Source organism: Carassius carassius, chromosome 36 (assembly GCF_963082965.1).
Source record: "Carassius carassius chromosome 36, fCarCar2.1, whole genome shotgun sequence".
NCBI classification, from domain to species: domain Eukaryota; kingdom Metazoa; phylum Chordata; class Actinopteri; order Cypriniformes; family Cyprinidae; genus Carassius; species Carassius carassius.
Window position 1 is genome coordinate 26213908 of NC_081790.1, and position 12961 is coordinate 26226868.

Sequence of the window (12961 nt, forward strand, 5' to 3'; positions counted from 1 at the left end):
AAAACCTTAAAAGGAAGCTTTGTTTTCTTCGTTACTTCCCCCTGTAAAATGATATGTATTCAGTGAACACTTAATAAATTAATGCAAGTGAAATATATATTAGTTTCCTTTCTCATTACTTGATGCTGATATAATTAATAAGAAAAATGCCACATACTTAAATTAATCTCAGTATTATTTAGATATAATAAGCCATCACTTGAATTAAATAGCTAGCCATTCAGTCATCACTATTACACTTTGATTGTTTATATTTATAATAATAGAAGGCAAATGCTACCAACAATATTTTTAATTAAATTTATAATTATTATATATTTTTTTCTACAATGCTTCATGCACTTTATGATAAAATATAGAATGTTTATTCGTCCCTGCACATTCTGTTCAACCATGTGATGCATATCTTCCTTTAAAAATAATGTTTTGATCTTTCTGACAAAATTTGTGGCAGTGACATTAAGAAAGACTTACTTTCTCTGTGACATTACAACAACATTTTTACTGCAAGGGTTTTATTTATTTCTTTTCTCCTCTTTCTTCCCCTCTGTTAGTTTTATTTTTTAAGAAGTTAATAATTTTATTCAGCAAGGATGCATTAGTTTGAACAAACAATATAAGATTATCTCAATTTCAAATAAAACAAATAAACATTAGAATGATTTCTGAAGAATCATGTGACTGGAATAATGCTATTAAAAATTAATCTTTACATCAAAGGAATAATATGTATGTATGTATATAACCATTTTTTTTTTTTGTAATAATATTTCACAAAATTAATTTTTTAGTGTATTTTTTATTAAAAAAACATAAAATAAAAACTTTTCTTTAGGGGTTTTCTTTAGGGTTAATAATGATAAATAACTGATAAATAACTATTGGCTACTTTGATAAAACCATATTGGATGACCACTAGTCTGATACTCTCACAATAGCTTTGGTTGTTATGGCGGTGATATTTTGACACTAAGGTAAGAAAATACACATTTTCTTTAAAGGTCATATGTAAAAAAAAAAAAAAAAAAGTTCAGACACAAATAGCACTGAAAATGTGCCACCTAGAAAGCGCTATGAGGGATATATCTATTTTCCAGCCAAGCAGGCCGTTGCAGATATGAAGACAGCTAATTTTTACAGTCGGATGCAGGTGGAGACGAGATCAGCCACAAAGAAACACGCTCAGATGGACGCTTGTGTACATAATCGAGCCGTTCTACATATGACAGCTACATGCAATATTTGATTAGTAGATGTGACCCAGTTTGATTTGCGTTAGCTGCGGTGCAGAAGGAAGTGATGCGAGACATTAACCTCGAGAGAACGTGCAATTCTGCACTGTCACATCACACTAAGGCTGCATCGCTGGTGAGCTCTTATTGCATGTTTGAGGCGTCATTTGCAAGCTTTGGTTTAAAGTTGTGTGTGTGTGAATTTCACAAACCAGTGGGATACATGTAAGTACACATGCAGTCCCAAAAATGCTTGATTGTATGTCATATAAATGTATTTGAGAGGAATTCTGAATTGCATCTCCTGTTGTGTCTGATCCATTTCTGTTTGTGACTTGAGAGTTACTATGTAAATGCACTTGAGAGGTGTTTTCATTTGTGTGGGGGTCTCCTGTGTGCTGTGAGTGTGTGTGTGAGAGAGAGTATGAAGGCTTATCAGCTCACAGCAGCTTTCTGTCAGGGCTTCTTGGCCACGTGGCTATCAGAAAGAACACACCAGTCACCACAGGAAACTCACCAGTGTCTTTTCCTTTAGTCTGTTGTCATTGTGAGGGATTGTTCTGAACCACTTTGACATTCGCTTTGTAAGTGTTCACCTCATTAGTATGCATTTCATTTGTTTAATGTCACAGTACTGTCAAAACTTTCAGGTCAGGTAAGGATTCCTTTATACTTCTCTTTTTATAGAATTGTATGTCTGTGTTTTTGTTCTGAAGCTGCTTTTTGGGCATCACCTTCAAAAGCAAATGGACTGTTCTGGTGGAAAAGATATTGAAGCAAACCCAACAGGTAGTGAGAAGATGGAACTTCCTGTTCTGACTCAACCTGGCCTCGGAGTGACCACGACAACAGTGACCACTATCACTCAAACAGGAGGAGACTGGAGCACTGGACTGTTTGACGTGTGTGGTGACACCAGCACATGTAAGAGAGATTGATAATGCCATTATGAGATATGAAGTCATTATGAGTTAATGCTTTAAGAAACAAAGTTGCAAATACAACATTTAAACTCACTTTTCAAGACATGAAGTCACATTTGTGATGTATAAAGCAACCTTGGGAGAGATAAAAGGTTATGGTTGTGAGAACCAGGGACTTTGCGAGATATAAAACTAAAGCTAAAAAGTCGCAACTGCGCAACATATTCAACTGGCAGTATATGAGGTTGCATTGTGACATTTTGAAGTCAGAACTGGGACAAATAAGTTTCCAATTACAAGAATCAAAGTCACAGTCTCAAGAAAACCAGTCAGATTGAGAGTTAAAAAGTCGCAACTGCAAGACGTAAACTCACTCTGCGGGACTCTAAGTTGCATTGTGACATGAAGTAACATTGTTAGATATAAGGTAAAAATTGGAATTGTACAATTATGAAAACAGCCACATTGCGAGATATAAAACTAAAACTAAAAAGTCACAACTGCACAACAATTTCAGCTGGCAATATATGAAGTCGCATTGTGACATTTTGAAGTCAGAATTGGGAGAAATAAGTTTGCAATTGCAAGAATCACAGTCACGAAAACCAGTCAGATTGAAAGTTAAGATGTCGCAACTGCAATACTTAAACTCATTTAGCAGGACTCAAAATTGCATTGTGACATATGAAGTAACATTGTTAGATGATATACAATAATGAAAAACAGCCACATTGCTAAATTTAAAGCAACATTGTCAGTCGCAGCTGTAAGACTTAAAGGGACAGATAAACAGGCAAAGTAGCATGAGAGCGCAGTTTCATAAAAGCAGTGATGGGAGGGAAAATTCTGTGATTTACTGACAATGCGCACAGATCATAATGACCAGCGTGTAGCACAAATTACCGCCTGCTTTAAGACATGCTTCTTTTGGCTGTTTGGAGACCTAAGGTCGCAATCGTGAGAAGCAGTCATATTGTGAGATATGAAGTCACAGCTATGAGCAACAGATCATCAACTGACTTAAAACACTTAAACTCACTTTGCAAGATATGAAGTCAGATTTTTACATTCAAAGTCTAAATTGGGGGAGATAGAAGTTCGCAATTGAGAGAAACAAAGGCACAGTTGGTTGAAAGATAAAAAGTTGCAATTCAAAAAACCAAGTTAACTTTGCAGGACATGAAATCTTACAATGAAGTAAAATTGTTAGATATAAGGCAAAAATCGGAAGAGATTTAGGTTTGCAATTATGGAAAACAGTCACACTGGGAAATATGAAGTTGCATTCGTGTTTTTATTTTATTTAGGCAGAAAAAAATAACGAAACTGGCCTGAAGCTCCAGTGGTACATAATTTGGTCTAATATATTTATAGCCTCAGAAAATCTAACGCAGCAGCTTATTCATTGTAAGTCTGTCCATGAAGCCTCGCTATACCAGTAATATAGATTGAACTTTATTGACAAATTGCACACAGAATTCCATAACTATATCTTTATCTTTTGGCTCCAAGACGAGGGCCCTTGCAAATTACATTTTGCTCTTGTTTAAAAATATAGAAAACAAATTCCCATTTTAAAACCCATTATGCTCACACTTTAGTTTGGGGTTGGATTATTACTATTAACTATGTCTAATATATATATAATTTTTTTATTTATTTATTTGCTGCTTATTGATAGTAAGGTAGTTGTTAAGTTTTGGTATGAGGTAGGATTATATGTCCTTAGTTACTTTGCTTGTGTATTGTATTACTGTAGTTTGTCACAGTTACCCATGAATAGAATTGTCCAGTGGATACAGAGTATCCTGCTCCCTCAAATAAAATACTTTACAAATCACATTCATTACTTAACCACATAAATTATGTACAAATCATTTTCTTTTTTAATTACAGCTGTACAGTGGCTTGGTACTCCACCATGTATTACTATTCATTATAAGCATAAAGTAATTACGGTTGTTTTCCTGATCCAGTGATTGGGTACCGTTTCACAGTCATTAAAAGTTAATGACATTCCTTAATAATTATAAATTGTTAATGATTTTCCATTAATTTAAAGTAAACAGGGCATTTAACAAAAATCTGCTTTCAAAGTCATATTTATCAGAATTAATTTTTTATATATTTTTTTGTAGTCAATATAAGCAGTGTTACACTAATAAGTAATAAGATAAGCTGTTTCTTCTGTGCAGGTCTGATGGGTGCGTTTGTGCCGTGCTGTTTGGACCTGAGTCTGGCTCATCAGTATGGGGAGTGCATGTGTCTGCCTCTGCTGCCTGGCTCCACGTTCGCCATGAGGGTGGGCATCCGAGAGCGCTTCAAAATCAGGGTAAGGATTCAGCAGTAATCAGGGGAGTGGGGGGGGGGGGGTGGGGGATTTGGTTTAATGCTGGATATTTGCAAGTGTCTTTTTTGCAATATTCAGTTAAGTCTAAAATATTACAGAAAAAAAGTGCTAGTTTACTATTACCATAATTAGCAGGATTCTGTTTAGTGTGCACTTTTAGTGTTTTTAAAGCAAAGTGCACACTAATGTATGCACTCCAATGCACACTAATGTATGTGACAAATCTTATGCCAGAATGTCAGTCATGCATGTCCTCATTTATCATCATTTTCCTTTTATTATAATTAATATACCGTGCTCTCACTGCCTATGGAGTTTTTAATTTTATATATTTATATAAATGCTTTATGCATATAAGAAAAGGCCAAATTTGGCTTTGTCCCTACACATTCTGTTCAACTTTATGCAATGACATTTTTTTCCCATTTAAAAATGTTTATATATTTAATTTAATAATTAATAAAGTGTATAAAATAATATAATAGTGATACTTTATATCCTTTGTAGCGAATCGGCTCAAAAGGGGAAATATGAATGATCAATCATAACTAGTTTAACTTGTTTGTAGACATTGACCCGGAATGTGACAACATGTAGTATGTGCATTCAGTGTTAGTTTAGTATCATTGATAAGCTATTATATTTTCTGTTAATATTTTTGAATTTGATTTTTATTTTATTTATAATTTTTTTTATGTTTTCACTTTGATTTTAGAAATTGCATGTGTTTTAAATGTGTAATAAAGTTTTTATTATAATTTATTATTTTCGTTTATTTGTTTTATTTTTTTTAGTACTTCAAGTTAAACAGAAATGAGAAATGTTTCCTTGGCAACTGGCTGAAATGTTTTTTTTTTGTTTTTGTTTTTTTTTTTTGTTAAAATGTTTTGATTAAAGTAACATTTGTTTGTTTATTTAAAAGTTTTAGTTAATATTAACACCGTGTGGTATCAAGTAGCAATATTTAAAATGGTAAATGGACTGCATTTATATAGCGCTTTCAACAGACCACATGGCCATCCAAAGCGCTTTACAATTCGCCTCACATTCACCCATTCACACACTCGTCGGGAGCAGCTGGGGTTAGGTGTCTTGCTCAAGGACACCTCGACACTTGGTCAGATGGAGCCGGTGATTGAACCACCAACCTTCCGGTTTGTAGACAACCTACATGAACCACTGAGCCACTGCCGCCCTATATAGTTCTATATAGTTCTATATATGGCTATATATATATATATATATAGCCATATATATACACACGTGTGTGTGTGTATATATATATATATATATATATATATACACACACACACACACACACACACACACACACACACACACACACACACACACACACACATTAATGTAGTGCTAGCAGTAACATTTTCAAATTAATTAAATAAAAATAAAAAAAAACATTAAAGTAAAACAGCATAGAATGAGCATTAGCATAAATGGCAAAATTTTCTGGTAATGTGCCAACTATGCCAATGCTATCTCACGACCAATTCGTACGTATTTTACAAGTTGGCTTATTCGTACGAATTTGTACGACCTCACTTTTTTTTTTTCTTTTTTTTTATTTCATACGATTTGTCTAAACCCCAGTGACGGTTAGGTTTAGGGGCGGGGTTAGGTGTAGGTCATTCGTCCAATTTCATACAAATTGTGAAACTCGTAAAATACGTACGATTTGGCAAAAATCGTATGAATTTGTATGAGTGTGGTCATACGAATTCGCACAAATACGCAACCTCATAAAATATGTACGAATTGCCGTGAGATCGGGTTGGCTATGCTCAATCTATGATGGATGTTCATGCCAAAAAATTCACCATAATACGAGATACCAACGACTCAAGTCAGATATTCCTGTAGCCTCCAGTTTCCGCTGAACAGTGGGTTATGGTGACCTGAAAAAGTAGTGTTTTACAATATTGCCTTTAGGTGTAGATATTTATCTTGTCATAAGCTTCTCGTGCTAAGAAGTAGAACACATCCAGTTTTGACAGTTAGATGAAGATTCCTTAAATTAAATTCCGTAACTAGATTCCTTGACTTGGGCGGGGGTGTTAAATCAATATCAGGGAAACATACCCTCGCTTAGAAATCTACAAACTCTGGCTATATTACATTAAGAATACATTAGAGTGTCCTATGTGTGTCTCTAGGGCAGTGTGTGTGAGGACTGGACTACGGTGTATTGCTGCTACCCTCTGGCCCTCTGTCAGATGATCAGAGAGATGAAGAAGAGGCTGAAGACACAGATCTACACCGTCTCTACCGCGCTGGAGAGCTCCTGAGACACTGTGTGTGTGTGTGTGTGTGCACAGCTCAGATTTTCTTCCCATCCATGTTTTTTGGTTATTCTAAAAGACCGAAGGGCCGTCTCAGCTGTCAGGATGTTTATTACGCTGGGTCCTGAACTTCACGCAGGGTTAGACATATCAGTAACTCTCTGCTTGAAGATTGATGCCGCTGACATTTCAGACTGACGGAGAGATGGAGTGACAGATGGGTGGAGAGACGGATGAGTGGAGAAGAGGTTTCTGATGGCTTCTGGGACTGTGTATGCTTTGATTTCAGATTGCTCTCTCACGGTACATATACATTAGGTTTTGCTACATGAATTCAGCCTGGATTGTGGCACTTTTTTTAATTGTATTTCAAAGTCGGTCCAAAACTGATGTGACATCTCATCTCTCATTTTATCTAAAATAAAGTGTGTTATAAGAATAATAAATACTTAATATGCAATGCAATAAAAATTATCAACATGGGATAAACGATAAAGAAATGATGCATGCTGCCATTACATTTGACATTTTAGAATTATATTAAAGATTGGGATTTGTATTTATGGTTTAATTTATTATATAATATATATTATATGCATAATGTAAGTTAAGGACATTATCAATATTAACATTATTAATATACAACAAAGAAAAAAAAGCAGTTCATTGTTTTCTAAAATGTTTTTTTAGAAGGCAGATTTTTGTCACAAATCCCCCCTTTTTCTGTGTTGCCTTACACTTTCTCTTTTTCTATGTAGTGCAGATTGGGGCTAGTTGTAACAAGAGCAATATTTCAGAAACTATCTATCCGTCCACACAGATCTACACTGTTTCTTCACCATTCCATCCCTCACAACCAAGACTTTAAGGTATGTGTCTACTTGAAGACATATTCGCTGCAGTAAATAACAAAATTAAAAGAAGTCTAGCAACCTCCCCTATAAATAATTTGGTTTTCAAGGATTGTATGTCATCTAAAAGTGCTGGATTGTCCCTGTTCTTCTGGTCCAGAGAGTGTGTATGTGTGCATTTCTGTAGAGGGCACTGTTGTCACACACACGGTCCTCGGGTGAAGTAAAGTGAGAGTGTGTGTCCGTGTGTAAGAAGACAGGTGTATGGTTGCCGTCAAGGGTTCTCTGTGAGGCCCCTGGGGGACATGAGGCCACCGGAGCCTTAAGCACTGGAGATACAAAACCAGGAAAGTGAAAAATGAGGACATGAGCAACTGTGAGGAAGGAGCAGGTCTTTTTTTTTTAAACATTGAGATCCTAGAAGCGGCTTTTTGGAACATAAGCCGTTTTAATCATGTTTTATTTCTCTAGAATGCTTCAAGCTCACATCCGATCATGAAATATAATTTTTTTATTAAATTAAAGAGATGTTTATTTCAAGTCATGTAAAAATTATCATGTTTACAAGATTAATGATTTTTTTTTTTTGCTTATTTAGTGGAACTGGGTTAAAGAATTTTCTTTCTCTCTCTTTTTTTTTAAATGGAATTCATACATATAATGAGTTGAATACACACTCTTTAAGATAACCCGTTTTTTTTGGTTTGTTTTTTTAATTCAAAGTCACTGATATGTTTTCTGGTGGCATCAAGTCATAAATCAGTCATAATGAAAAAATGCCTAGTTAAAAGTATGAAATTCTTGAAGGGGAAAAATTAGTTTGGAATAATCTTGTTTTATTGTTAATATTAGTATAACAATATACATTAAACAAAACTGCACTAATTATTCAAGTTTGAAAAAAACGTTTGTCCATCAAATTAAATTGACATATCTTTCTTTTTTTTTTTTTTTTTTGGTATGACTAGGCAAGTTTGCTCTAATATAATATATGGTGTGAATCCCAGAGGTGGGTAGTAACGAGTTACATTTAAAGTATATTTAGAGAGTATATTTAAAGATGGGTACTTTATACTCTTACTTGAGTAAATTTTTGGGGAAAAATCTGTACTTTTACTTCGTTACTGTGGGCGACGCTCCTCTCGTTACTTTATCTTAATGCAATAAATGTTATAATGCTTCAGTTTATTCCAAACGCGCCGTCTACTTTTCTCTGGGCAATGAGCGATGCCCATTCGCGAATGATTCATTCTTTTGAGTCAATTCTGTTCAAAGGCTTGATCAAACCAATTGGCAAACGAGTGAATTGGTTCATGAATCAGTTTGAATGAGTCGTTCAGTTCCCTGCCGCACGCGCTGAGCGTCTGAAGTGGCTCACTCGGAGTTGTAACGTTTAAGAACAGAAGGAGCGTTGAAAACGTGGCTGGAACTGCACTGAATTGAAATCTGCAAAGGTTATTATTTGCTAGCGATGGAGATCCTTATTAGATGAACACCGCGTGTACTGTCTACTGTTTAACAGGTAATAACTTGGGCTACATTCGATTACAGTACACGATAGCACTGTGACATTAGTTTGTTGTACATGTGTGGCTTATAACAGAGGGGAGTCAAGTTGAATGCAGCTTCCAAAAGACAAAAAATAGCCGATTAAGATTTTATTAATTTTAATACAATCACACTGGTGCAAGTAGGTTCAGCGAGTCATATTATCAGCTGCTAAATTCAGATCTGTGATTGCTTGCTGGCGCTTAGCCAGAGATAGATGCGTTTATACAGCGCTGCGCATTATAACCAATCACACATGATTCTTTTGAGCTTATTAAAGCATTGGCCAATCAGAGGCGTTCAGATGAGTCATCGCTAAAATGCCAGCGCTTCCTTCACTCGCTCGCTGACTGAATACCTCTTTCTGGCGAATTCTCTCGCAGGAACAACAAAGTGCAGATGTGTGTACGAATCTGTAAATAAGATTGATTTCACCGTGTTAACAGTTTCAGTGATTTTAATGGGAGTTTCTGAGAGTGATTGAAATCTAGACTGTCAGTGAAAATTATCTTTAATAATGTAAATGTTATTTGCTCTCTTTCTGAACAATGAAAGATTAGTAGCAATATTTATATCACATTAACTTTCAATGTTAAATTCACATTTAATATAAAGTCAGTCGTATTAAAAATATGTTATGGCATGACACCTATATCTGTTACTTAAGTAAACAGACAGGGTTTTATAATAAATTACATAAATTGGAGTAAAGGCTGATGAAATATATACATTTATACACGCACACATACATTACATACATTTTATCTATATATCTAAATAAAAATAGGCTCAGTATATATGACCCAAAGTAACTAGTAACTAACTACTTGAGTAGATTTTTTATCCGTTACTCTTTTACTCTTACTCAAGTAACTATTCAAGACTAGTACTTTTACTTTTACTTGAGTAAATATTTCTAGAAGTACTTTTACTTTTACTTGAGTACAGTTTTTGGGTACTCTACCCACCTCTGGTGAATCCACAAAAACATTATTTTTAGTAATTATTCATTAAAAAAATACCATATCTTGTTGTAATACTCAGATGGGTGATTAAATTCAAACTTCTTGAGTATGAAAGCCATATAAAGTCCACATCAAGTCAACATTAATACAAAGACAACATTAAAAGAACTTGTCAGATTATTTTTTTTCTTTACTGTACTGTAGACACTCATTTGATAAATAATAAATTATGAGTAGCATCAATTACATACCTAAAATCTTCCTTTGAAATATAAAAATGGCAGACATGCACATTTTATTCTGATTAAAATCGCATCTCCGGCACTTTATGGAGCATGTTCCCCAGAGAGATGTTGTGTTGATGTCTCTCAGTGTTTATGTGTGTCTATCTCCTTAGCAGCCACGTGTCCCGTGGTAACAGCAACAGCTTGGGCACCTGGGGCAGAAACCATCCCATCCATGCAGCTGATGGACGGCCAGCTAGATGTCTGAGTGCTCGAAGCTTGGATCTGTTCAGCAAAAAAAATAAAAATTTTTTTTTTTTTTTTTTCTTCAGCATAGATGTGTATTGTCACTGCATAAGGAGATGTTCAGTCATCAGTCAATGAGTTGCTTATTAATAGTTAGTAAGGTAGTTGGTAAATTAGGTTTAGGGTAGGATAAAATCTAAAATATGGTCATGCAGAATAAGGCATTAATAAGTACAAATAAACAACCAATATGCTAGTAATATGCATGTTAGTTATTAGTGAGAATTGGTACTTAAAATACAGTTACTGTGAACTAATACATTATGACTTATTATTTTCTGACAGTAAACTTGCTCAAAAGACCACCTAGTACAGCACTGAGCATATAGATAATGTAAATCAAACAGCAAGCTAAAATGATGTGATTAATGTAGCTAATCTGCTTTTTATCTCGTGTTTGCTTTTGTTAACTCTATCGGTTAGATTTAGGGTAGGGTTTAGAGTAGGTGGTTTGTTATTTTTAAAATGCAATACAGCATTAACCTTTTAGCATCCCTCACTGGACATTTTAATGTCCAGACAACAAGGAACATAAAATGTTGCCAAATTGTTTTGGAAAACTAGTCATGTTTTTAGCACACTGGACATTTCACTTTGAAATTTGATGCAATATCATTGAAGTGAGGTTGTGGTTGAACTATAACTGTTTGTCCAACCAATGGAAAATTAGTGAAATAAAGTCATTATTAAAATAGTTCCAAAACAACTTTGGACCCCATTGACCTCCATTGTAAAGACAAATAAAATCTTCCACAGAATAAAATAAAATACGTTGCTTTGCTTTTATATTAAAAGTTTGTTTGTTTAGAGCTCTAAAACAAACCAGTTAGGTTCTTGTATTCAGTCAAGGTCATCAGTGATAAGGATGTTGTCTCTGTGAGCTGTCCCCCAGTGCTGTCTCTTCACTGCTCATCTTGATAAGGAATGATTTCTGATAAAACCCAGTGAAGCTGCAGTGGAAGCTTCTCATATCTTAAACACTGCACCATATTAACTGTTTTAACTAGATCAGCTCCAGTATTCTAGGAAAATGATTCTAAATGCAGCTGATATACTTGTGAGGTGAATTATGGGTATTATTTCTCTGCATCACAGTGCCCTGGTGACCTTCCTTTGGACGCTATGCATCAAGCTCACTGAAAATAGAGCGCTGTAAGAAAACCCCCCAGTGGTTAGTGACGGAACAAGACAAACAATGATAGCATATAATAGATCATTAGGAAACATACACACACACACACACAAATGGGGAAACAGGAGACAGCTAACATTTTTCAGCCACTTAACAAGGAATCTGGGTTCAGCACGATAATGTGCTCAGTACAATACATAAAGTGTTTACACTGAACAGTGAAAATAATCTAAATCTTCTGTGACTTGTTTATGTAGCTTTATTCATTCATTATGCAGTATGTATGATATACTGTATACTAAGCATGGTACACACATTGTCTGTATGCATAGAGTAACCAGGTAATATACAACATTTTTTAAATATGCAGTACACACACACACACACACACACACACACACACACACACACACACACACACACACACACACACACACATATATATATATATATATAAACTACAGGAATGTGTGTAGATCCTATCCTACCCTGAGCTGTGACATTAATATAAGTCCTAAAATATCTACAGTAATATGATGAAATACTTGAAATTTTTATGTTGCTTGCAAAAACGTATATTTACTCTGCCAATAGAGTAAAATGACTTTTGTGTTTTTTGTAGTTATATGGCATCCTCCAGCAGAAAAAAAACAGCTTAAACTAGCTTACTAGCTAGACCTGTGATTTTAACACATTTAGATGTCAAGTGCTGTCAATAATGACAAAGTTAATTTCATTGAGTCAATTCATTAATGTAAGGAAGAATAGATAATGCCTTTACTTTTCCTAAACATCAGACGAACAAATAGTAATGTAAGAAAACTCATTGTGCTTTTCCTGCTGTGTGTAGCACCTACTGCTCTGCATTTTAGTCTGATCTTAAAAGTTTGTACGACACATTTTAGCATATAGTGTTTTTTGTGAATATCACAATATGATTCAGGCTATGAGAAGAGACACTTAGTGAAGGATCGATTCTAAAGGCACAGCTGCAAAATAAATAAAAAAGTCATGAAAATGGTCATGAAAAACTGTGGTAAACAAATGTGTGATATGAGCCCTTTAAAATACAGTATATGTCAGTGTTATTTAAGGGTTCACACAATATTGAAGAGGTGAGCGTATCATATCAT

The 12961-nt window shown here is 34.7% G+C and overlaps 1 protein-coding gene across 4 annotated transcripts; it reads left to right on the plus strand.

Annotated features, from left to right (window-relative positions):
* Window positions 1–1206: 1206 nt before the first annotated feature.
* Window positions 1207–7361, plus strand: LOC132116803 (PLAC8-like protein 1). Of its 4 annotated transcripts, XM_059525662.1 has the most exons (5): window positions 1207–1368; window positions 1768–1816; window positions 1949–2156; window positions 4351–4487; window positions 6677–7361. In XM_059525662.1, exons 3-5 carry the CDS (start codon window positions 1979–1981, stop codon window positions 6806–6808), a joined length of 447 nt encoding a protein of 148 aa, XP_059381645.1. In that variant the 5' UTR covers window positions 1207–1368; window positions 1768–1816; window positions 1949–1978; the 3' UTR covers window positions 6809–7361. The 4 variants fall into 4 exon arrangements, with proteins under 4 accessions (XP_059381645.1, XP_059381646.1, XP_059381643.1 ...); XM_059525663.1 differs by lacking the exon at window positions 1207–1368 and having other exon boundaries at window positions 1482–1816; window positions 1920–2156; XM_059525660.1 differs by lacking the exon at window positions 1207–1368 and having other exon boundaries at window positions 1482–1816.
* The last annotated feature ends 5600 nt before the right edge of the window (window positions 7362–12961 follow it).